Source organism: Thamnophis sirtalis, unplaced genomic scaffold, assembly GCF_051295495.1.
Source record: "Thamnophis sirtalis isolate CommonGarterSnake01/CBP01778 unplaced genomic scaffold, rThaSir2_p1.2 scaffold_7, whole genome shotgun sequence".
Lineage (NCBI taxonomy): Eukaryota > Metazoa > Chordata > Lepidosauria > Squamata > Natricidae > Thamnophis > Thamnophis sirtalis.
The window spans coordinates 47,810,433-47,836,653 of NW_028261387.1; the positions used below are offsets into that span (position 1 = coordinate 47,810,433).

The 26,221-nt window shown below is 39.2% G+C and overlaps 1 protein-coding gene across 1 annotated transcript in view; it reads right to left on the bottom strand.

Annotated features, from left to right (window-relative positions):
* GRM4 (glutamate metabotropic receptor 4) overlaps nt 1-26,221 on the bottom strand; it is a 384,313-nt gene that overhangs the window by 54,190 nt on the left and 303,902 nt on the right. The window contains exons 7-9 of the mRNA XM_087719931.1: nt 9,511-9,711; nt 2,540-2,676; nt 585-1,520 (exon numbers count right to left, since the gene is read on the bottom strand). Coding sequence (XP_087576057.1) covers nt 585-1,520; nt 2,540-2,676; nt 9,511-9,711 — 1,274 coding nt within the window. The remainder of the gene's footprint in view (nt 1-584; nt 1,521-2,539; nt 2,677-9,510; nt 9,712-26,221) is intronic.

Here is a 26,221-nt window from a genome sequence, read left to right on the forward strand (position 1 = left end):
CTTGCATTATTCTGCATCTGAAAGCCTGAGGTTGCTACTGTCTGGAAACCATACTTCAATCATCCCAAAGCATTCAAAAATTCATAGAAATGGGGTTGTCCAGAAGGAAGCCCTCACTTTTTTTACCTCTTCCTCCTTGAAATCTTGGATTTTCAAAGATGGTACAATCCCTTCGCATTTTTTGTAATATAGTGAATATTCCATAGACAATGATACCTGTCTTCCAAAACCAAGAATTGCTAAGGAATGAGGGAAGGGAGTGTAAAGGAAGAAAATAAGAAACCAAAATAATGTTTCAAGTACAAGGGAATGGAGAACAGAAGAAAAGAAAAAGAGAAAAGTAACCCAGAAAAAAAACCAAGGTAAGTTGTCCATATGTTGGGAAACCAAAGCAGTAAAAAATAATAATATGGAAACCCCCAAAGCAGAAAAAGTATAATTTCAATAGCCCCTGAATGCTATCAAGTTACCAGATCAAAAGTCTACAGATTCAAACATGCCAGGCACATTTCATCACTGGAAGACCTGGAACAGAATGGAAGACTTACTCATCCTTCCCACCTCTGCCCTCTCATGGCCATTACCTTCTCCGCTGACTGTGATGTCCCAAAGAAGATAGGAATGAAGGCTAACCACACAATGCAAGTAGTGTACATGGTAAACCCAATGGGCTTGGCTTCATTAAAGGTCTCAGGAACCCCACGAGTCTTTATAGCATACACAGTGCAGGTTACCATGAGCAGCATGCTGTATCCAAGCAAACAGATGAGGGATAGGTCAGAAATGTCACACTTAAGGACTCCCCGGGCAAAGCGGGGGTCTGTAGTCCGCTGGTCCTCATAATCGATGACAGAGTGTGAAGGGTCCACAATGAACCAGATGCAGACCCCTAGGAGTTGCAGAGATATGAGGCTGAAGGTGATGGCCAGCTGGGAAGCAGGGCTGATTAAGCGTGGAGCACTGACCGACTTCTTGCCCTGCTCAAAAATGCGATAGATGCGATTGGTTTTGGTCAGCAAGGCAGCGTAACTGATGCTCATGCCCAGGCCCAGAAAGACACGCCGCAATGAGCAGGTGCCCAAGTCAGGCTCAGCAATCATCAGGAAGGTGGTGGCATAGCAAAGAAAGATACCCGTCAGCAGCACATAGCTTAGTTCCCGCCCTGAGGCCTTGACAATAGGTGTGTCGTTGTAGCGCACAAATGTCACCACCACAAAGAGGGTGGCAATGATGCCCACAATGGCAATGAAAACTGGCACCACAGCCCAAGGAGAGCTCCACTCAAGTTTAACAATGGGGATGGGGATGCAGCCAGTGTGGTTCTCATTGGGGCGCTCACTGAGACGGCACACCTTGCAATGGAACTCATCGTGCTGATATTGGTATCCATCACAGCGCTCACAGTGCCAGCAGCATGGAATGCCCTTCACCAGCTTCTTCCTTTCGCCTGGTTTGCATGGCTGGCTGCATATGGAGGTGGGCACACGATTTCCTCCTCCAGGCCAATGCAGGCGCTCCATCTGCAGCAGAGAGGGGGGTGAAAGCAAGAATCTCAGCAACCTACCTAAGCCTAGGTCAGAATGTCCTACCCAAGTAGCACAAAATGATTGCTTTTAATCAATAGTTTATCCATTTAATATGTGTGTTGCTCCTTATTTACAGTTCTCCTGCCCTAGAATACCCTAAAGCTGAAAGGTTTGTTTTTGAAAGCCTGCAGAAATTCTTCCTCTCCCAAGACAGACTCTTGAGTTTTGCAATTTACCTGCTGCAGCCTTTACTAACAAGGACCACTCACAGTGACCTTGCTAAACTACAGTAAACAGTTCAAGCTCTGTACTTTGCCACCTCTCATTGTGGCTGCATAATCTATTTATCTTTTTTTTTCCTTCTTAAGGTTATTTCAAAGCTGTATGCACACACTGACTGATTGTAACTCCCACTTCAGTTTCTATATTATTTCATTTTATTGTGCACAGCTACCGAGCCAATTCTGAATACCTGCTCATTAAAAAAGAAACAAAAGTTTGCATAAAATTCCAAAATTATTTACCTAAGTTTCACCTGTTAAATGTTAATTTTGATATTGAAATGTATTGCTCTGAAATAGTTGAGGTCAAGGGCAAGCGCCTTTAATGATTTAAAACAAATGAGGGAAAGCAAATATGCTATATTTATTTGTCCCTGGGACTGAACCTTTAAATTTTATGTTTGCTTGGTGATACTTCCAATTGTAATATTTTTTTTTGCAGCCTAGTCTTTAAAAATGTAGTTCAGATAGTTAGAAATAGGGTACATTGGATTGTATTATTGAATGAGATTCTACAGCAGTGCGAGAGCTAAATTCAAATCTTCTTCTGTATGATCTCTCTTTGATGTCTATATACAGATAGCCTGAATTAAAAAAATAAGCCCATTTTGATCAATGTTCTTGATTTTATTGGGTTTCCTGAGTACAATTGTGATTCTTACTTAAAATTCTGAAGTTGAAAAGACAGAAAGTTAATTCCCAGAAATGTTCAGATATAACCAACTGACTTACTTTTAAGTTTAGATGATCTGCCCAGTGCCCAATAACTTTATACTCGGGTGTAGCATTCTTGATCTGGTACTGATAGATATCATAGCGGCCTGGAGCATCTCCATTCTCATTAAATGTCACTGGAGTTCCAGCAATACCTACAAGAAGCAAAGTACTTAGTTCCAGAAAGAAAAACAGAATGACATTGGATGGCATATTTGATTTATCAAACATACATCTAGTTTAATATGTAAAGGTATCTTGCAAAATTGCCCAACAGGTTTTTTGGGGGGAGAACTTCGAAGTTTATTAGCTACAGAAAAGCACTGGAAAGTGCTGCAAATACATCAGGAAACAAGGAATAGAATGACTCTGGGCATCTGATTCAGATCAAAACTCAGTTCACTCTGTTCTCTCAAACTAAAATCTCCTTTTTTTTCATTTTTACATAAGCAACTCATCTTAGAAAGCAAGAGCCTTTTAGTTGCTTTTTGCAGATCTGCTAGAAATCACATTCAGATTTACCAGTATTTTCTTTGCTAGAAACAGGCATATAGAAGGTAAAATAAGAGATGCTACCCACTCAAGGAAGCCTCATTTGTAAATATTAGGATAAAATTAGGTTTCTGCAACTTTCTTCGTCATGATCTTCTATCCAAATATTAACCAGATCTGACCTTGTTTAGCTTTTTAAGGTCATCCAAGGTTATCTAGACATTACTATGCCCATTTAGACTCTGCCAAGTTATATAATCCTTACTATATAACTCTATAATGAAAATTAGCAGTTTGTTGTCATACAGAATGGCCAAAATCAAATTGGTTTAAAGTAAGCGGTAAATGTTGATGTCAGATCAGAAAAGAATATCCATTCCTTTTCTAAATCTCTCCTGCAATGCTACAAAAAGCAGAGTGTTTGGTGACATACACAAAATTAGAAGGCCCTTAAGATTTGGGTGTCCTCCCACGCATGCAGGTTGGAAAATTAGGTGACCTATGAGTTATTGTTAATTATTGTTGATGGTTATCCTCAGCTGACATTCTTTTAATTTTATTCTTGTATACTGTATTTTTTGGAGTGTAAGACACACCTTTCCCCCCCAAAAAAGAGGCTGAAAATCTAGGGGCGTCTTATACACTGAATACATAATTTTTGGACTCCTGAAACGCCATCCCCTTTGCAAAAATGGACTTGCAGGAGGTTTGGGAGGCCTGCAAAGTATTCCTGTGGGCTGGGCAGGACAAAAATGAGTGAAAACCGGGCTGTTTTTTGCTCATTTGTGCCCCCCCCCAACCCCCAGGAGCACTTTGCAAGCCTCTCAAACTCTCTGAATGCCCCATTTTTCACAAAAATGAAGTGTGCAGAAGGTTTGGGAGCCTGCAGAGTGCAAAAACCTTTTTAAAAAATTTACCTCTTCAAAATCTCGGTGCGTCTTATACTCTGGTGCATCTTATAGTCCGATAAATATGGTAGCTTCTTTTACTATTGCTATTACATTAATGTTTTCAACTATATTCACTACCCATCATCACTTGTGCAAGATGAGCAGCCACATGAATTGAATAAATTAAATGAGATCTCTGAGCAACTTTATAATGTAAAATGAGTATACTGACAGATATAGGGAGCATAAATATATGGGCATACCCTGTTAGTTCATGTATTTGGTACCAATGATATAAACTTGATCAAACTTTTAGCAGGCATCTAATCCAAAGAAAAAGAAGGGTCCTTTTCTTGACAGTCAATCAGTTCCACTTCGTACATAAAAACTGCTTTCAGAAGGCATTAGACAGACCTGCCATCAAATCTGCCTGCATATAATTACATTCCTCTTAGAATATGCTCTCTGTCTAAATCATTGAGCAATAAATCCATGCAAAATGCCAGTCCATGATGAGCCTACTATCATTCATTTACCAAAAGTGGTAATCCCAGCTCAGCATTCAACCACATAGATGTAGACAGAAAATAATAACATATTTTACTGTGTTAAGTGAATCTTAAAGAACTAATATCATGAAATTAAAGAACTGAAAAGAACCTGGATATAGAGAGGTCATCAAGAAGTATCAGGAGCTGATTGTCTTCAATTCCAAATTTATGCTGTATTTTAACATTTTTATTTTCTCCTATACTTTTCTCTGTTGCCTTACACTATCAGCATGATGCTGACTAGATCTCAGGGTCAGACCAAGGAATGAAAAAAAGGGATGGAGCTCTATTCAATCCATGTAGCAAACCTGACTAAATTCGCAGTTGAATTTAATGGGCATGTAGGAGTTTGCATGGCACATGACAGTGTTGCTCCCACATCTCAGCATCTGATGCTTAACTGTCTTAAGGCTGCCTACTGGGAAAGCTTGCTTATCCTGCCAAACGCTGCCCCTTCTAACCGTGACCAGTGTTTCTTCAATTCTTTTATATTACCTCTTCCTTCTTAGCATAGGTCGTAATAGACCCCAGAGAATAGTCTCATCAAGACTATGGCCATATAATAAAATTAACCTCATTGCAGAAATAGTAGCAAAACAAGTAGGGAACACCTTGAACATATGCTTGATGATCTGCAGCAATTAGATGATAATGTCGATCTCCCTGTCATAAAACACTTTTGACTTTCCAATTTCTAAAGACCAAATCTTCATTAAGGAACTCCCACAGAAGTGAGTTTCAGTGTGGTTTTGTTGTCTGCTTACTTTTATATATTGAGCCAAGAAGAAAGTTATAAGAACCAAAGCAGGCCTCACAATGACATCTCCCCCTTTTCTACCTCTGTTTCAGTGATTGGTTCCTACTAGTTCAGACTGGTTCAGACAAATTGGTAGTGGTTTGGTGGCCTGGGTCGCTGGAACCAGCAGCAACCCAGGTCTGCCACTTCCTGAACAGGTTCTCCGGGGCAGCACCATAGGCACTGCCATCTTGTTTTTCGCTTCTGTGCATGAGCAGAACAATTTTTATTGCACTGAGCACGCGCACATAGTAGTGCCTGCCAGAACCCACCCCTGCTCTGTTTGTATATCAAGTGTAAGGATGGAAGTCTAGCAATCAGATGAGCTCTAAATCATTAATCTGCTCTCTTGCTCAGGTAATACCTGATCAGGTTGATAGTTTCTCCTATTTTTCTTTATTTTGCATCCATTTCTACTATGAGAGATGGAAATAAAAAAATGAGAGTGGAACAACCAAAAGTAGAGAAGGAGTAGGGATGGTTGCATTACTCATTAATAATAATTAATAATGTATATGGTATAGGCAGGGGCAAGGGCTAAAATTAAAATTCAACACTAACAACATGATACATTAATTTGGGTGGACTGTTTCAGCCCTTTTATGATTAAACAGAGTGTCAGGCCTGCAGCCATCTTTTCTTTTGGATTTTTGGCTTGCCACACTTTCTATTATTCTACTATGCATTTTCTATAATGGGAAAATGGGAGAGGGGATTGTAGGAGTGAGATGCGATGTAGTCATAACAAAATTCTTTCTAGAAAGCCAAGGTCATCCTTTGTCTTTGCACCTCTGCACCTGACCGGAGCTTGATGGATGAAACTGCCAACATGGCAGTGGAAGATTGGACTATGTGATGGACTTGCGGGGAGGGGGCAAGATCTTGAACTTTCAACTAGGTGGGGAAAACCGGGAAGCTTTTGGATTCAGGCTTTCCCAGATGTGTCAACATGGCTCTCTTAATAAATTGGAATTTGGAGCAATACTTTGCCTTGGACTCTGATTTACTTTTGGATGCTATTTGGAACCCTGACACAGATGTCAGTTTATACTTTATACGGTTTAGGTACAATACGTGACCCAACCAGAAAGAACACTCCTCTGGGCTGTGTACATTTATTTCTACAGTGCTCGCTATTAGCATGTTATATGTTGAAAGTATTATTTTTTAAAGATGCCTAAAAAATTTTTGTTATCAGATCTCCAATGCTTACGTGTACAGAATCTGGTAAGCCATGTTATCGATTGGCATGTTTCTGTAGTTCTGTGAGTCCTAATCTGAAGATTTTATCTATTCATCAAAAAATTTCAATATCATATTTTGTTGTCTCACCAATACCAGTATCAAACTATAAGCCACTCTGTTCCCTCATAAGTGGCTATAGAACTTCAGTTTTTAGTGAAACTAGAAAAAGATTATGTTCAGTGAAAACCTCTTTGTGGAAAATGATGGAACATGATGCATTTGTTGTAAGGAACAAGATTGGTGCCCCACTGCCCTCTAAACTGTTTTGTTGACCATCTTACCATGACAACACCTGCAACTACACAGCAAGCTGAGTGGGACAATATCTGCTGTTCCAGTACTTGTTCTGGGTGCTTTTTGCAGACAGATCATTATCATTGATGAATACTGTCAGTGATCAGCACTAATATCTCTGCCACTCATCTGCACAGTGAAAGGTTACAGAGGAACAGCAAGGGATGCACCCTGTGGGGGAGAAGGGGCAGGGCAGAGTGCAAGACAGTTCTTCAAAACAAAGGCAGCTGGGGCCTGATTAGGCATTTGTGCCATCTGTTCAGGGCCAAGAAAGCACTGCTAAGAGATTGAGAACTGTTACTTTTGCTCACTCCTTTGGTTTTCTTTCTGCATGCTTGCATGTATATTCATGATAGAAGACAACTGCACAGGGGTATTCTTCCAGATCTCAATGAAAGAAAAGTATAAAATATTAAAAACTGCAGTTACTCAAATGTCCATTCCTCAGGGGTGGAAGATGACATAGTTCTACTCAAGTTGGTCTTCATCGGAACCAGAAGTCAGTCCCTCTTCCTTTCATCTTCTTCTTCTGCTGGAAAACAAAAACCATGCTCCCAAGGAGAAACAAATGGTTATGTACCTCCTTCTCCCTGTATCTATATCTCAACTATTAAAAATTCCTTCTCCCTGCATATATCTCAAGAGTGAGCACAAAAGAAGATTTCTTCAGGAAATAAAACACTGTTGTTTATTTCAAGATCTTCTCCATGTATGGATGAGCTTGGAATTCAGAATCATAGAAACAATCTAGTTGCTGTTCTCCTTTATCCACTTTTTACAGATTTCTCATGGAGTGGAAAATATAAATGGCCTCTAAATCCAAGCATCCAAAAGGCCATTTCTCCATGTTAAAATGGGAAGCTTAATCACTTGTGCATTTGTAAAATATTTTTGTCCTCACTTTTGTCTCAGAGGTGTTTTAAAATATGCCTAATATAAAAGACAACTTCAATGAAGAAAAGCTATTCAGCTGTAGGAGCAAATGGGCACTCCCAGTCATACTAAAGGAAGTTTATGACATACAGTAGAATGTTACCAGATGATAAGCATAATGAAATCTCTAGTTACAGTGGTTTGCTTAATGAGCTGCTTTAAGTCAAGAGTTTTTGTTGTTGTTCCCCCCTCCAAACATCACCTTAAAACAAAATCACATGAATTGCACAAATAAATCCCAATAACATTAGGAAGCAGGAAATTCATATAACTAGCTAGGGAGAGAATAAATCAGGGAGACAGATTGTAAGGGGATTGCAGTGGAAAGATAAATAGATATAATAAGTAGGCTGAAGGAAAGCCCATACAATATATTAAAAACATACAATGTGAGAATGTGAGGACTTTAGAAGATGTAAAGGAATAACTAATTGGGAGAGAAAATATTTTTTTATCAAAGAAGATACTTTATTAATGAGAAAGGAATGAAAGAAGAAGAGCTATTAAGAAGGAATTCCTCATTTAAATAGAATAATGATTGAATAAAAGACTTGGGAACACAGTGATTAGAATGTAGTATTGCAGGCTAATTCTGTTGACAGCCAAGAGTTCGATTCTGACTGGCTCAAGGTTAACTCAGCCTTCCATCCTTCCAAAGTCGGTAAAATGAGGAATCAGATTGTTGGGGAAAATATGCTGACTCTGTAAACCACTTTGAGAGGGCTATGAAGCACTAAGAAGTGGTATACATGTCTAAGTTCTATTACTATTGCTAATTTTAGATATATGTTTTCTCCTGGGGATGCTACAACCTTCTGGTAATCCAAACAGAACATATTCAGAATCCAAGTGCCTACACATCCAGATATTTCGATGCAAATATTTGGGAGTAAATGATCTCATCTACCACAGCACAGCCATTTGGTTTTTTTTTCAAAATTGTTAGACTGCATATGAATGATGGAATTTTTTTTAGATATTCATGCTGAAAATCAGCAGTAAGACCTTGAAGTATAAGCCATATAAACTGACTAAATAAATAAATAAATAAAATTTAGGTGAAATGTAAAACAGAATAAAATGAATTGAATAAAACATGTATGTATTATATCAGTGGTGGGTTGCAGGCGGTGTGCCCCGGTACGGGCGTACCGGAGCCTGCCCGGAGTACCAGTACCGTTCCGGTATGGTGCTCCAGAGGGTCCACCTGCCTGCCCGAGCTCCTTACCTGTCCTATATTTATTTATTTATTAAAGGCAACAGTAAAAATATTGGGCTTTCTGTCTGGATGGTCTCTTGTGACGAGCCGATGGACAGAGAATGGAAGCAGTTAGTTTCCTCCCATAATTGGGGCATACCAGGGGTTGTGACACTAAATATATACCTACCTCCCTGGCTCAAGCTGATATATATATTGCATCTCAGGCAAACGTCTTAGCCATTATGCCACAGGTCTCCTCCTTATCAGCTGAATACACACACACACACACACACACACACACACACGTACGTACGTACGTATGTATGTATGTATGTATGTATGTAAGTAAATGTACAAGCAGTAAATAGTTCATGCATTTAAGTCGTATATGCCTCTTACTATATCTCAAAACTTAAATATATATTTTAAATATTAGGAAGGGACAATTGAAAGAAAACAAACAAGACCAAAAAGTTGCCAAGAAGATAAACCATTTCCCCCTTTCCTATTACTTATGGAATGCCATAGCCCTAACATTAATCCAGTTTGGTAACGTTAACCTTAATGGTGCTCTTTCAAAGGCATACCTGAGAAATTGACATTCCGGATATATTTGAGCAACTCTCCACCATCTACTGGATCCATCTTGGGGCAAAGACCGACCTTCCCTGGACACAAGTTCTTGTGCATATTGTGCAGTGCATGACCCATGGCATAGACTGCGTCAATGACAAACTGCACCTTTCCTTCCTGCTCATAAGCAGAATCTTGACCAATCCGTTCTCGGTCTGGAAAAAAAAGATACAGGGTAGGAAGGAATACGTGAGATGATTTTTCTGAAAAGCTGATGACTTAACAACTTGTCAATTCCCTTCAGAAACAGCAAAATTTCAGCCCAAGAATAATGGGCACAGCGAATAGTATGGTTCAAAAAGCAGTAAGGACCATTTCCTTTTATAATCAGAATTACTGAGAAAAGGCATACACTGAGAAAAAAGAAAATAAACCCAATAAATGACAGGGGGGGGGGAATTATTAAAGTATCTGTGGAACTTATTTATGAAGAATAAATAAACATCCCAGGCAAACCAGTACACAATCTTGAGGTCGTCCTAACTTCGTGGTTTCTGCAAAAAGAGCAGATGGCATCAGTAGCTGCGGCTAGGAGAGCCTTTGCACAACTTTGGATGATGCAACAGTTGCACCCATTCCTAGACCAGGAGGCTCTGCTCATAGCGACTCATGCCCTTGTAATCTCTCTTTTAAGCTACTACTACATGCTCTACATGTGGCTGCCCCTGGAGAGCATTCGGAAACTTCAACTGGCACACAGTGCCAACTGAGAGGGTAAATGGTGACAGGTATATGGCACAAATTTGCCACTACTGTGTGAGATGCATTAATTATCAGTATGTTTCCAGGTGCAATTCAAGGTGCTGGTTGTCACCCTTAAACCCTACATGGCTTGGAACCATAAAGGAACATATTTTTCTCACAGTCTCTACCTATCCAATTTGATGTAGCAGATTGGGCAATATTCTCCGCTCAGAGATTAAAATGATTCTAACCCTGTTAGCCTTTCAAAAGGCTCTAAAAACCTGATTATTTTCCCAAGCAAGTGATGCTGAATGTGTCAAGGACCCATTTTTTGGCTTTATGGTTAACAAGCTGCTGTGGCTGCTGTGTATATTTATTTGGATTTTTAATTGCTTTTATTATTTTAAAATGCTTTAATGCTTTAATCATAGCATATTATTTTTGAATTTTGAGCCATGAGTCATTAAGGTGGGCTGCTGCAGAAATTGAATTAATAAAGAAATAAATAAATTCCAGCATGAAGAAACATATTCAAACACTATCCAATGCTTTTTACATAAAATTCCAAGCAACATTTTTGTAACTCAGTTTCAAAAGTGAATATAAAATTCACAATGCTCCTTTCCATTGCTTGTCCCTAATAGGGAAAATAGTCTCCAGGTCATTAGATACATTGTGCAATTCTGATTTCTGCAGAGGCTTTTTACACACCTTCAAGTGAACACAAGTAAAAACTCCTTTCAATATATCCTTCTTAATACAAGAAAGAAAGGCAGGATATTAACTAGGAAGGGAATACCCATTCCCCAATTTTAGCCTTCTTTTCCCTTGAGACCTGCTGGTAGTTAGCAAGTGATGTCCCAAAGGACATGTTCTGTAAGCCTCCAACTTAGACCAGCATTGAAGCATATACAGGTCTATCACATTATCCTTCCCACCATACTAGTAACTCTAGCACCAGTTCTCTCAGGTATTTTCATCAATGTCAAAGAATACCTTGTATAACATTCATCAGTTAGAGCAAGCATTTCATCAAATCCTTGCCCTTGTCAGACATACTGCTAATTTTTCTCCTATCTCAGTCCCCTTCCCCTCTAACCTTTACCCACGACTGCAGGATCACTCAAGTATCTGCTAATTAACCATGATAGCTGCTTGCCTCTTCTTGTCATAACTGTTCTCAGTGGACTATGTTGCCACTTAACATATTACTCCATTCATAACAGCTAAAGGAGGGTCACCTGTGGTATGGTGCATACAAGAGCAACTGCTGGGACTGCCTTAACAAGCCAGACTCTCAAATATGGTCTTTTCCCCAACCACTAACAGAGGGAAAACATCTGCTTGTACCAAGCCATGGGACCCACAGAGGAAAAGCTAAGAGGAAATTGTTGGAAACAAGGCCTGACCAACCTAGAGAAAAGAAATAATGATTCTTATCACAAAGAACATCTGGGTAAACTTGTCTAAAAACTGCATTCATGTTTAGAAATTGACTTTTGGACTCTGATGAATAACACAGCTGCAATTTCCGAATACAGCAAAATGCAGAGGCGACCATTAAAAAGCGGTATAGTCCGGCAGAGGGAGATTACAGTTTATGCACTGGGTGCTGATCAAAATGACAGTTTATACAAAGAACATAAGTAAGCAATATAGGTAATATAAGTAATATAGTACAAAGGTGTTCTCACCAGCCAGAAGGGAGGCAGGCCGGGAGACTTTATGTGCATAGACACACACAACACAAAGAAACAAACACACACACACACACACACACACACAGGGGGAGGGAAGGAGGGACAGAGAGAGAGGGCAGGGGAGAGAGAGAATAAGTTTTCCCTCCATTATATCAAAAAAAAGAAATACATTTCACTAACTACTAAAAGTGAATTATGGAGAAAATCAAGTTTGTGAGATACATCACTTCACTTCACTGTTAGTCAGACTATTTATGAAGAATTTTATTTTCCAACTCCTGGTAGACCTAAACATATATCCCTGCAAGAAATGGAGTTAAGTCATAGCCAGACATAATGCAAACAATATCAAGAGGAGCAAGAGTCCATAAAGTATTTGGTGAAGGTCTTCTGAACATTGCTACCTAAGGTAAAGGTAAAGGTTCCCCTTGCACAAATGTGCTAGTGATTCCTGACTCTAGGGGGCAGTGCTCATCTCCGTTACAAAGCTGAAGAGTCAGCACTGTCCAAAGACATCTCTGTGGTCATGTGGCCAACATGACTAAATGCTGAAAGTGGTTCCTATTTTTTCTACTTGCATTTTTACATGCTTTTGAACTGCTTGGTTGGCCGAAGCTGGGACAAGTAACAGGAGCTCATTCCATTACACGGCGCTAGGGATTTGAACCGCTGAACTTCTGACCTTTTTGATCAACAAGCTTAGCCACTGAGCCACCGTGTCCCAATATTGCTACCTAACATCCCTTTAATTTGTCATATTTGGAGTAAAGTTAGACTCTATTGATGTGTGTATTTTGTCATGATATAATTCCATTGGTGCAAACCATGCCCAAAGAGCAAAGTGTAAGATCTTCCCACATAAACCTAAGTAGTTGGTATAGAAAATGTCACTCATTATAAATATGTTTCTATCTCATAAAAAGTCCAATCCTCCTGCAGTGACACTACCATTGAATCCAAAAATACAAATTGGGCTGAATTATGCCTAATTATATCCCATTCCATTTTCTGTTAATAAAAAATTCACTTCAATATAGAAGCCTCATGCTTAGCAGCTGATGTACCAGCAAAGGAGACACTATAACAAATTGATAGAGAACTGACCAACAAGAAAAGATTATATCAAGGCGGTAAATTTACAGTCAATCTTTCAAAGTTATAAAAATGCTCTTAGACTACATGGAAATTACTCATATGAAACCCGTCAAGTTATCCTTTCTTTCCCATTACTGACAAAGACTATTAATCATCTCTCTCAGTACAGAGCCCTTTCTGCATTTGTCTCTCAATGAGCAGACAAGGCATTCTATCTTGTCAAGATAATTACATATTTTAAAAAGAAGGTTGTAATAGACTTTAGTCCTGAGCTAAAATCCTCTGGGAATTTCCTTCCAGTTTTTTTGCTATTGAGGGCACCAATTTTTCATAAAAAGGAATATTTTTCCACGTTTTTTTTAAAAAGTGTGTGTTATCGGGACTTCCAGGGAAGCAACAGAAGACTGAAGATGGCTCCTCTCAGTGGAGTCAACAATCATGGTGGAACAAGGGCTGGTGAATAAATCAGCTCCTTGGAATTTGTTCCCAAACAATAAGAACCTGTGATTGGCCACATGCACGCCATACAAGAGTCTCCACCCATCCAACTTGATCTAGTAGAATGGCCATGCTGCAAATCCCATCAGCTAAAGAGTGTCAGCCGGCAGAGACTAGATTACAGGTGTTTTTCTCCAGTGGTTCCTGCTCTATGGAACATCCTTCCTTCAGATATTAGGTCCCCAACCCTGATAAGTCCTTGATAAGGACTTAAAACCTGGCTATGATCCTGGATGCTGAATATACCAAGGGCCCCATTTTTTTTAATTGTTTTAAAACAATAAATTGTAATATAGCTTTTGAATTACAAGCCACCCAGAGTCAATGACTGAGACAGGCAGCTTTAGAAATTAAATGAATCAATCAATCAAAAAATGAATGAATGAATCAATGAGATAGATAGATAGATAGATAGATAGATAGATAGATAGATAGATAGATAGATAGATAGATAGATAGATAGACAGACAGACAGACAGACAGACAGACAGACAGACAGACAGACAGACAGACAGACACAGACACAGACACAGACACAGACACAGACACAGACACAGACACAGACAGACAGACAGACAGACAGAAAGACAGACTCGGCATGGAGACCATAAGACTGCTCTCCAGAGAACTGTTAGCAATAGAATAAATCATCTTAACCTAATGTCTGGCTTAATGTCTAGGGTCTACTTATCGAGTCCATTGAATTTGAACAGCTAATAAATTCAAAATAAATAAATGCCCAACTCCAGTAGACTTTATATGTAGATCCTGGACATTATGCTAATAAAATTAGATTGAGAAGATTGACTCAATTCCTAACAATTTCTTCTACTTTTCTTTCTTTCAGAAAAAACAATTTTCCTTATCTCAGAATCCTTGTCAGGATCAGACCAAGCCAAAAGCAACCTGAGAAAGTTATGTTCCCTCTGTTCTGAAACTTCAATTAAGACTTATGCACCATTGACATGATACACAACGCAATCAATTTCATCTAGATCAATAATTTTCAAACTTGGCAATTTGAAGTTGCCAGCAAACTGTTTGGGAAATTCTGGGAGTTGAAGTCCACACATTTTAAAGTTGCCAAGTTTGAGAAATAATGATCCGGACATCTTCAAGTTGCCAAGGTTGAGAAACACTGATCTAGATTAAGAATGAATATTATTCTGAGAATGTCAGTGACTGAAAAGAAAGTACAAGTTATGGGTAATTCATAGGAAGACATTATTTCCTAATCAGAACTTAATATTTCAGAAACCCTGTTAGGATTGACTATCCATATTTTTTTTTAAAAAATAAGATGAGTCTTAGCATCACTAACTATACATTACTCTTCTTCTAACCTGCTACATGTTAAAGATGAATTCAGGAGTGAGGACTTTTTCTAGCCAAGGAAATTTCTATGCAGAATCTGTTATGCAAGAAATATGTGGATAGATAAAGCCAGAAAGAAGAAGAGTGACAGAAAGAGTTAATGGGCATTCTTATACTGATTTTCTGTCTAGTTTTGTTTTTATACTCACAAGAATGCTAACATAGGGCCAGAGGCAGCTAAATGATATCAAGATAGGAACAGAATTAGATCCAAGCAATAGGATAGGATTAAGTTTCTCTGTTCAATTTTAATGCTCCCAAATTAATCAGAGTTCATCCTGAGATGGAGGGGGAGGGAAGAATGAGGGATGAACTGTTGGCAGCCAGGCTTCCAAGAAGCAAGCTCCAGATTTACCGAAACTAAGCCATGAACTTCAATAAGACATAGTTTGGGACTTAGTTCCTTGAAGATAGCAATATTATATTTTTAAGAAACTTATTTTTTTTATCATCATATCCTCTTCCACATGACCCTACAAACTACAAAGTGTGGCTATGTTACAAATATGGCAGCTTAAACTCTCAGAACATTTTATCTTTTCAGAGACATCTATGCTGGCATCCTCTTTCCTTTCTGATCATTTCAAGCTGCACATGATGCCTTTTAAAGTCTAATACACTGTGGATCCTCCATGTCCCAGGGACAGATATTTCTCTTTTGGTTTATAATCAGGCGTACCGGATCAAATAACAAAACACTGACCTTTCTATGTACATTTTATTACAGAAAGTTAAATATATCTCCCAGGCTTTCCTCCTTGATCATGTAGTCATAAACCACAGAAAAACAAAATTCTGCAATATGGAAAAAACTGAAACAATCATCTGGGATTCAAAGTTGAGGAAATTAGTGTTGGATGATGTAGAAACTATTTTGTGAATCACTTACGGATTTAATAAGAGGAATAAAAATTTAAACACCAAACATTAAACTTGTCTGTTGTATTGCCTCAAAGAAAGAGAAAAGAAGACAGGCAGGGCCAAGGCATTTTCCTATTACAGATAAAGCGTAACTTTCCCTGTCTTTGTCCTCTCTGTGTTAAAAAAAAGACTCCAATAGAAGTGGAAGCTTTCTTAAGTATTAGTAGACCTTCAGGGTTTACAGCTATCACAAATGTTTATGTGGGTTTGAACACAGTACAAAATGTTTGATGCATGTAGCAATAGCAATAGCACTTAGACTTATATACTGATTCATAGGGCTTTACAACCCTCTCTAAGCAGTTTACAGAGTCAGCATATGGCCCCCAACAATCTGGGTTCTCATTTTACCAACCTCAGAGGGATGGAAGGCTGAATCAACCTTCAGCCAGTGAAATCTGAACTGCCGAACTGCAGCTAGCAGTCAGCTGAAGTAGCCTGCAGCACTGCACTCTAAACACTACAACACCTTGGCTATTTCTACGTGTATAATACAACACCCCTCAATATAGTCCCTCTCTCTCTCTCTCAGCATACTTGAAATGTCCATATTCCTGCATATTAGCATTATACCTGCTGCATAGCATCAATCTAATATTATCTGTTGCAGACATGATAATCCAATTGGAGACAAACCCAGGGTGTATTGGAGGAATCTCGGAAGATTTGCATAACTTCCTTCTTAATTTTGAGGTTTATTTTAACCATCTTTTTTTTTTAAGTTTGCAGCTCCCCTCCCCACTCAATGGTAGTGTAATGTCTGCTGTCTAGGAATCTCCAACCACTTGGACTCATCTGGACTATAAAGAAGTTGGATGGAAGTTGGATGCTGTGAGCCATTGTCACAGCACCAGAATTCCCATCATGTTTTCATTCTAGTACTTCATTGGGAATGATCTCCCACCTGTGCTCTGCACTCTCTTCTCTAATCTAAATCCTGCTCTCTAAACCAGGGGTGAAATGCTACTGGTTCTGAACTGGTAGTAAGAAATGCTACCCGTTTTCCCAGAGTGGTAATTAAAAAATGCTACCAGTTCGAGTGAATCAGTACTTCTGATTATCAGCTGTAACATGTGATTTATACTAGCTAGAATTTCTATTTTTGATGCTCTGCGCATGTGAAGAAGGTCCTGCGCATGTGCGGATGTGGCGTATGCTCTCACATTTGCGAACTGGTAGCAAAGGTAAGGAGATTTTACCCTTGCTCTAAACTCTTGAGTTTGGAAGGATTAGGGTAGAATTTCTGTCTTGCTTCACAGCGACTGTTTGCCAAGAAAGTCACCTAATATAAAAAAGGTGATCTCTTCCAGTCATCCCAGTTCCTTTGGCAGGTATATTGCTACTCCCATGTCCACCAACATCCCCAATTCCACCTGTGCCAGAGCAAGTCCCTTATTCATAAATTGTCATCACAACAAAACAAAAAAACCCTCCACTTCTGATGCAATGTGACGAGTCCTTCAGTGCTGGCCAGACTATAAAAAAAGTTATGCAATAGCATGTTTCAGATCTTTAAGTACATCAGAAAGCTTTCAGACCTTACCATCAGTATGTCAGCAAACAAGTCCTTAAACAACCACAATGCTTCTCAGTGGGACAGCAATAGCAATAGCTCTTAGAATTATATAGAATTTACAGAGTCAACATATTGTCCCCAACAACCTGGGTCCCCATTTTACTGACCTCGGAAGGATGGAAGGCTGAGTCAACCTTGAGTCAGTCAGAATCAAACTGCTGGCAGTTAGCAGTGAATTAGCCTGCAAAACTGCATTCTACCCAGTGAGCCCAACTATTTGCTAATAATTACTGGCTTTAAAAAAATCTGCAATTAGCTTTGCATATCCATGTGCAGATAAGAAAACAAAGTTATGCAATAGCATGTTTCAAACAGAAACACAATAATTCTTTTTGAAACTCTCAGTAGATTAGGACACCACAGGGAATGTGACCTTGCTGATCATAATAGCAGGATCATTCATTGTTCCACCATCTGGTAATTAATTTTCAGGTATGCAACTGAGTCTTGCCAGGCACCCCAATGAGAAGGAATGCAGCTAACTTATACAATGGGTAAGAAAGAATTAGTAATCAATGGACAACTCATGACCTCCACATATAATATAATCCAGCACATTTGCCTTCCCCTCAGGACTCTCAACAGAGCCACAGTGAACCCTCCTCCTCCTCCTTCTCCTTGGTTGATCTGCAGAACTGCCTGCCACTTTGCTGGTGGGAGGAGAACAAAAGAACTCAGTTGCTGCAGGGAAAACTGCATCCCACTCCCATCCTAGTATGTCCCTAAGAGTCTTATCCTTCCAGGGAGCAAGAGAGCTCAGTTGCTGACTGCTGGAGCTCCCAGCCAGCCCTATATTATCAGCAAGCATACAAGTTGCTCCTTTATCATTCCCTTGCTGTTCACTATCATTAAGAGATTTTGGAATTCAAGCTTGGTTCCAAAGCAACAAATTGCCACTCACTCTTTGGGCCTTGCTGCCAGCCAACTGGTTACAGGGAAAAATGGAGATAGGAAAGATGATGAGAATATGCTCCGCCTACCTTTCTTTGCCCATGAGCTTCTGGGAAATGCAGTCAGAAATCACGACCACATGACTGAAGCTAACTGCAGCAATGCTACAATAGCCATAACTGCAAATACAAGTGGTTCTTGAAATTTCAATTACATGGAAGTAAATGGGTCTCAGACTTTGGAAATATTCTTTAAGTTGGGCCATTTGTGGTACCTTGCTTCAAAAATTATTGCCCTATGATGCACCAGTTTGTACACTTGAAAGCTTCAAACAGAAGGACAACTTTAATAATATATAAATTCCGTTCAGATCCTAGCTCTTATAGTTGGCCTAATCAAACCCAAACATTTGCCAAGAGTAAAATTGACAGCCATTGACTCTACCCATGGTCTTCTGAACCATAATCTCCCTTCTTTTAAGTGACTTTAGGAAATTACAAAGAATTGCAGAAAACAAGTAGCAAATTGATCAAATCCAAATCTTTTCTCTGGTTATCTTCCACAAGAATGTACTTTAAAATATTTGGGATAGTTTTCCTAATCACTCAGAACTGATAAGAGCAAGCAATGCATCAGTTGATGTGGAGTTTTTTTGTATATATGTATATATTTAGGTCTTTTGCAGGGCCTTGTTAGTTGTGAAGTCGTGTCTGACCCATCGCGACCCCATGGACAACATTCCTCCAGGCCTTCCTGTCCTCTACCATCCTCTGGAGTCTATTTAAGCCATGCCTACTGCTTTCATGACTTCATCCAGCCACCTCATTCATTGTTGTCTCCTTCTTCTTTTGCTCTCAATCTTTCCCAGCATTAGGCTCTTCTCCAGTGAGTCCTTCCTTCTCATTAGGTGGCCAAAGTATTTGAGTTTCATCTTCAGGATCTGGCCTTCTAAAGAGAAGTCAGGGTTGATCTCCTCTAGGACTAACCAGTTTGATCACCTTGCAGTCCAAGGGACCAATGTTCCCTCTAATTTTTTTTCAGGGTGAGCGGAAAAGTATAGTGTTTGGGCGGCACAGTTTCATGCCTGAGCACCTAAGAGAGCCACAGTTTGAACTTCTGTCTCGTCTGCTGGACATTTGCGCAACATTCCAAGCGTCAAGCGCCAATTGCGAGCGAGGTTTCAGCCTGATGAATGCCAGGCATGAAAATGTGCTACTCAAACACTATACTTTTCCGCTCACCCTGAAAAAAAAAAGACTTCTCCTCAGCTTTTAGATCATTAGACTGGCTAGAGAGAGACATGGCACCAACAGGTCCTGGGTCCTGGCATTTTGCAGGCAACCTGTCCTCTCACATTCCTTTGGAATGCAACCCATCACATTTGAATTAGATTTTGCCAATTATCCTATTAAAAGATAATCCTATTATTCTAAAATATGACTAACTCGATATTAAAAATGTAAATATTTAATGCTGATAAATAATAGCAGTAATTGTTATTTAGTATGATTAAAATCAGTATTGATATATCAATATATCTATCAAAATTGACAATAAACACTAAAATAACAATACAAATATATAATGTGGAATATAAATGTAATAAATATAATATATAAATACAACATAAATGTAATAAAATAATTCATCATGAAACTCTCCCCCTTTAAAGTAATAAGATCAATTAAATAGTCTAGCAAGTTTGGACAATATGCTATATGTTATGTTACTTAAGAATATATATGCCTCAGAATCAGATACAACATCCACATCATTTCCAACTGAGTCAATAAAATCATATGCCATGCCAAAACTATTTTAAATAAAGATATGAAATTAATCAAGTATTGCATTTATTTTTCAAAATGAATGTACAATTTTTTTTATTATTTAAGTTTTGTACCCTATCTTTTCTAACTAACGTTAACTTTAAAAAGATGTTACATCAGACTACAATACAAGTAATTAAATGAAGACTAAAATAAGTGTTTTGGCATATTGAGCTTTTTATATTTCTTTCTAATATTTCTTCCTTAGTTGAGAACTTCCTCCTCAGCTTACTTACGCATTAACTGTTTGTTGCTTTTATGGTTTATTCATTCACTGCTCCATCTTCAGTTTTTTTCACAGGGGGCAGGGCTTCCTTCCTTCCTTCCCTCCACTCCTTTGGCCACCAATTTTGATCAAACTCTCTCTCTCTCACACTCTCTCTCTCTCTCTCTCTCTCTCTCTCTCTCTCTCACACACACACACACACACACACACACACACACACACAGAGAGAGAGAGAGAGACACGTGTTCTTTGGGTGGGGGTTGAATTACTCTGCCTCACTGCGCAAAGTCGGCTCAGCATGTGTTCGGCCCCTGCTTACGCTGAATCAAATCTGCAGCCGGCGGGACCATTTCAAAGCTGCCAGTCCTCTTGGTCCTTCTCCTTCACCGGCAAAGCAGCGGCGGTGGTGCCTCCCCCTTCGCTCGGAGCACCTCAGCTGGGCTCTGGGTTATCCCTGCCATCGCCTCCACCTCCGCCGCTTTCCTACTAGCTCCCGCGGCCTCAAAAGCACGGCAGAGGAGGAAGGGGGAGGGATAACGCGGGGGCCAGCTCAGGTGCTCCGCGTGGAGAGAGAGGCACCACTGCGGGAGCTTTGCTGGTGAAGGAGAAGAAGCAAGAGGACTGGCGGCTCATCAAAACAAGTCTGGGGAGGTCCTTTGCAAGCGGCCAGTTCTAGCTGCCTGCAAAGGACTTCTCCACGTTTGCTTTGGTAGAAAGCTCTGCGCGGCAGTTAGAAAGCTCTGCGCGGAGGTTTCTAGCGACGTGCGCGGCCGCGCACGCGCGCACCTTAGAGGGAACAGTGCAAGGGACTGCAGAGACTGCAGATTACAAGCTGACCTGAGACCATAATACTGATTATTCTGACCAAGCAGACAAAGCAGCCTCACCAAGCCATACTAGGTAGAATGTGGTTTCTCTAATTGGGAAAGTATCCACATACCACAATCTGACCTTTGCATCATTATGTGCTCCACACAAGGCTTCATTTGCCATTGTCAGACTAAGCTCAGTTATGAACACACCCATGAGCCAATAATGGTATGAAGGCTCAGGCCAGTTCCTCCTGCATGTGGGAAAGAGATAAATCTATATCTCCCTTTGTTTACTGGTTTCAACTGCTTACTGCTTGTAAACACTTAAAGTTACAGCTTTCAGACAATTGCACAAATTTGCCTTTCCACCTGCAAAGTTCCATATTCTATTGCAAACAAATCATCTATTTAGACCAGAATAGAGGAGTGATATTGACTGGATATGTGAAAACAACTGGAAAGGATACCAGTGCTCCATCCAGTATTTCTGCTAGCCACCTTGTATGACAAATATTACCCATATATGCTTATTTGGCAATAATATTAATATCCTTTATGTGCCAGATTACAGTAAAAGTTATCTGTAGTAAACCTCTGGACAGAGTTGGAGCTAAATTATGGAACAAAAAACAAAAGGATTGGTTTCTCCAAAATAATTAACCAAAAAGCAACAGATGGTATCAGCAGAAGCAGAGAACTTGAGACTCAATACCAGCCGAGGTAGGATGTAGCCTACTAGGTCTTATGTTGCTTTCCACAATATCCTTTCTGCAGGTTAGGTATCTGGAACTATGAGTATAATTTCAGATGCTCCTGTTATTGTTTTTACTTTAAATATATAGTTTTTCTTTTCCCAACAAATGATCTAAACATATAAAATGAATATATTTTAGGAAGAGAAAAATAAAATTCATTTTACTTACAGGGTCACGTTGATGCTATGATTTAAATGGGAAACCACACATACATGTATCTATAAACACAGACATACACATCTCAGAGTTTTGACCATAGCTAAAACAGATGAACCTACAAAGCACAGAGCATACAAAGCAAGATGGAAAGAATTTTAGTTCTATGTTTCACAAATGAAATAATACACATTGCACCTAAAGAAGGAACCCTTGAGATAGCTCCACCTAGGATGAATTATTTGTCTTTCTTTTTTGTGGCTTTTGAATTTAGCTACTGCCCTGGATTTTACTCTGTTACTCTAATTTTTGCAAACTTAGTCCATGTTAATTAGGTTCATTTCCCCCCCTTTATTTGAATTTTACAGGTAATCCACCTTGGAGAAAGTAACCTGGCTAAGATATTAATGTATAAATCAATACATAAAACATTGAAAACAATTTCTGGGTATAGGCAAGCTTACTAGTGGCCTAAGCCTCCTACTCATTTGCCCATTCCAATATATGAAATCAAAACTTGGAGGAAAATATACTTTGCTTACACTGGCAAAACCACATGAGCAGTAGGGGCTTCCTGGGCAGTTTTATTTGAGCTGGTGGGTCAGGTATACAGTGACAATTTCATAGGCCTCTGTAACTTCGTACCACATTTCAACACTCCCATAACTCACACCTGGCCCTCCCAGGACTCTCCCATCCACTCGTGAGGCACCGTCAGTAATCCTTACCTGAAACTCTGTCTACTTAACAACCCACATCATCACTTAGCAATCACAGCTAAGAGTGCCAGGATAACAGCCGTTGAGTGAAACAGTCCCATGATATCTAGTGACAACTTCACTCAGCGAATGAGATTTCTGTCCCAATTGTGGTGGTAATTCAAGAACTACCTGTATAGGAAACAGCCAAATGCAACAATATGTTGCTGACGAAAATGAGTTAACTTGATATTTGGGAGCCTTGTGTGTCCTGCAGTGAAGTTTCATTGCCTACAGGTTCATTTTTTACCTCTCTATTCTACTAATCAGCATGTCACTTTTTTATCAGGAACAGATTACTGCTTCCTCTATTATTAATGACAATGGGAAGGCAAATTCTGGAGCAGGACCATAGAAAGTAAATGCCTACTTCCAAATTGCTTCCATTGATAATAATAGCATAATCTTGATACAGAATCACTGGGAAGGGAACAGAAATAACACATTTACTCTCCATAATGATTCAGTAGTGGGTGAATACAGGGTATGCATATGTAGGCCCATAGTGATTAACATCTGTAATCTATGCTTTACAAATTCTTATCTGCATGTTGATTAAACCCAGAAATATTTATCTAGCTCCTTTACTCTGGTATTTCTCACTCTTGCATTTATGAATTTATTTTATTTGATACACAGATGTAAAAGAATATCAGAGTTTCTATTAAAGAATTTGCTCCCATAAGGACTTTATCCTTCTCTTTCCAAAAACCCACCTGAAAAGTAGAAATTGTGTGCAAACAGTGACAGTTGCACATTTGAAAAAGGGCTTACATCAGGAAAATTTGTATGAGGCATCTAGCATTAGAGAAATTCATTCAAAGAATCAAAGAAAAGTGATTTGCATTTTTAAAAATGTTTCTCTGACTATTTATAGCAATAGCTATAAATTGAGAAGGATGTTAGAAATATTGCAAAATCATCTATGTACTTTTAAAACTTCAAATAAATTCCTTCAGACAGAAATGCTACCCTATTAAGGAGGTTATTTAAGCCGGAAAAAATCATATTGAGACACATATCCCAATTTAAGTCATGGAGTATTAGTAACCTGAGGATAAAACATAGGTAGAAGGTCTAGATCTCAGGATCTCAAGTTCAAAAATGTTAGGTATTAAGGCTGGGAAGAACTTTCTTCTCAGTCATCAGGAAACTGAGGTAGACATTTCTGGACTAACTGGTTTACTATTAGCCAAATCCAAATCCATTTGGAAAAGTGTATACTTTTCCAAATGAAACAGTTGTTTTTCTCCACAAAATCTTTCCTTGTTGTAAAGAAACATAATTTTCCTTTCCTGTTACACCCCAATTTGTCATGCTATCTTAGTCATAATATGTTATGTCGCATGTCAAAAAAGCTATAGGAAATCACTACTGAAGCAACAGCCCATGAAAGAGGTCAACAGTGCTGAATATTTGTCCCATGGTCAAAAAAACACCATTGCTTTAGCTCCCATTAATAAGACTAATAAGGCACCTGAGAGTTCATCATCAATGCTAATGACAGAAGATGGAGTTTCCCTACAAACTGTGTCATTTCTTCAGTTGGAGATTTTATTGGAGAGAAAGAATCTATTCTCTGCAATACAACTTGTTGAACCCTATGTCCTGTTTGCTCCTGACGCCTTAGGATATCAGCAGAGGTGGGTTTCACATAGGTTTACCACCCGTTTGCCACACACTGAAAATGTGAGCATGCACGCACACATGCTCACTTCGCTTCTGCACATGCGCTTTGCTCGCACGTGTGGTTTGCACACATGTATGCAGCTTAGAAAACATGGTTAGATAGGATAGCATAGAACTGGAGCGGGTGGGTGCAGGTCACCCTACCAGTTTTCTCAAACCAGTTTGAACCGTCTGAATACCATCACTGGATATCAGCCAGTGAAATATTGCTATTGAAGGCCAATTTGAAACGTGAAGTTTCTCATTTTCACATTGATAGCATTATTAAGATGTGTTATTCAACAGGTTCTGACAGTTCTGGAGAATAGGTAGCGGAAATTTTGAGTAATTCAAAGAACCAGTAAATGCCGCCTGTGACTGGCCCTGCCTCATCTTTTCTCTGTCTCCCGAGTCCCGGCTGATCAGCAGGAAATGGGTATTTTTCAGTAACCTTCCTCTGGAGTGGGGAGGGAATGGAGATTTTACAGTATCCTTCTGCCGTGCCCACTAAGCCACGCCCACCAAGCCATACCCACCAAGCCATGCCATGCCCACCAAGCCACACCCACAGAACTGGTAGTAAAAAAAAATTGAATCCCACCACTGGCATTATTGCACTGTATTACTTATCCCACATCATACTATGGGGTATTACAGGGAACATCAAAAGCTCCTAGTTTTCTGTCTCTAGAAGTTAGCAGTTTAAATTTTGAAAATCTAGGAAACAACATAGGAAAGAAGATAAACACAGCACAAAATGATGAATGGATATGTTTTTCTAAAGTTTTAATAGTTTTATTGCCTACACTATTATTATTTTTTATCTGATGCTTTTTTTAATTATGAGTTGTTTTTGCAATTGTTTTGTAATATTTGTATATAAATATCTTTGCCATAACCCCCAAAAAGGATAGAAATAAAAATAGAAGCTGTGGTGATAATAGTAGATGGGAAATAATTGATAGGAAAAATGGTACTGGCTACTTATTTTACACTGGTAAAGGTGTGATAAGATCTGGCAGAGAGGAAAAAAAGGAGAGGCACAATTTTAAAGGTAAAAACAAGGAGAATGTGCTAGATATGGGAGAAGATAGTAAACCAACTTACAAAGGATGGTTACATAGTCTAAATAAAGAATGGGAAGCATGCTACCCTCTAAAGTTATTGAAGTCCAGCTCTCACTATTGCTTATTAATGGCCATGCTGGCTGGTATTGCTGCAAATTATAGTTCCGCAACATTTGAGACTTTGAGACAGTTTATAAAGTAGGATTATACAATCAGTAAATATTTTAAAAAGTCTGTTAAGTTTTTGTTTTGTTTTGTTTTTGTTGAAGCCAGGGATGGCTTTCACAGTGTTGAATAGAGAGGAATAGCACAATTTGGCAATCGATTGAATATAAATGAAAATAAGTGGGAGACATCAAATTGGCTTTGTGCCTGATTGACAAGATGGTTGGTGATGCTGTCAAGAAGATGGAAAGCAATAGAGGAAAAGAAGGATTGGAAGGGAAGATAAACAGTTCCATCACATCCTTTTTTAAACCTTCTGAAGGAATAAACAAGAATCTGGAACTACCTTTTAGGCAGAATTTTGCTAGGAGATTTCCAAGTTACAGTGTTTCAGGGAAGCACCAGATCTGAATTCTGGCCAGATTAATGCTGGAGGAAGTTTTTCCATAGTCCTCCAAAAATTAAAATCAACGAGCTCCATCTGCTTGCA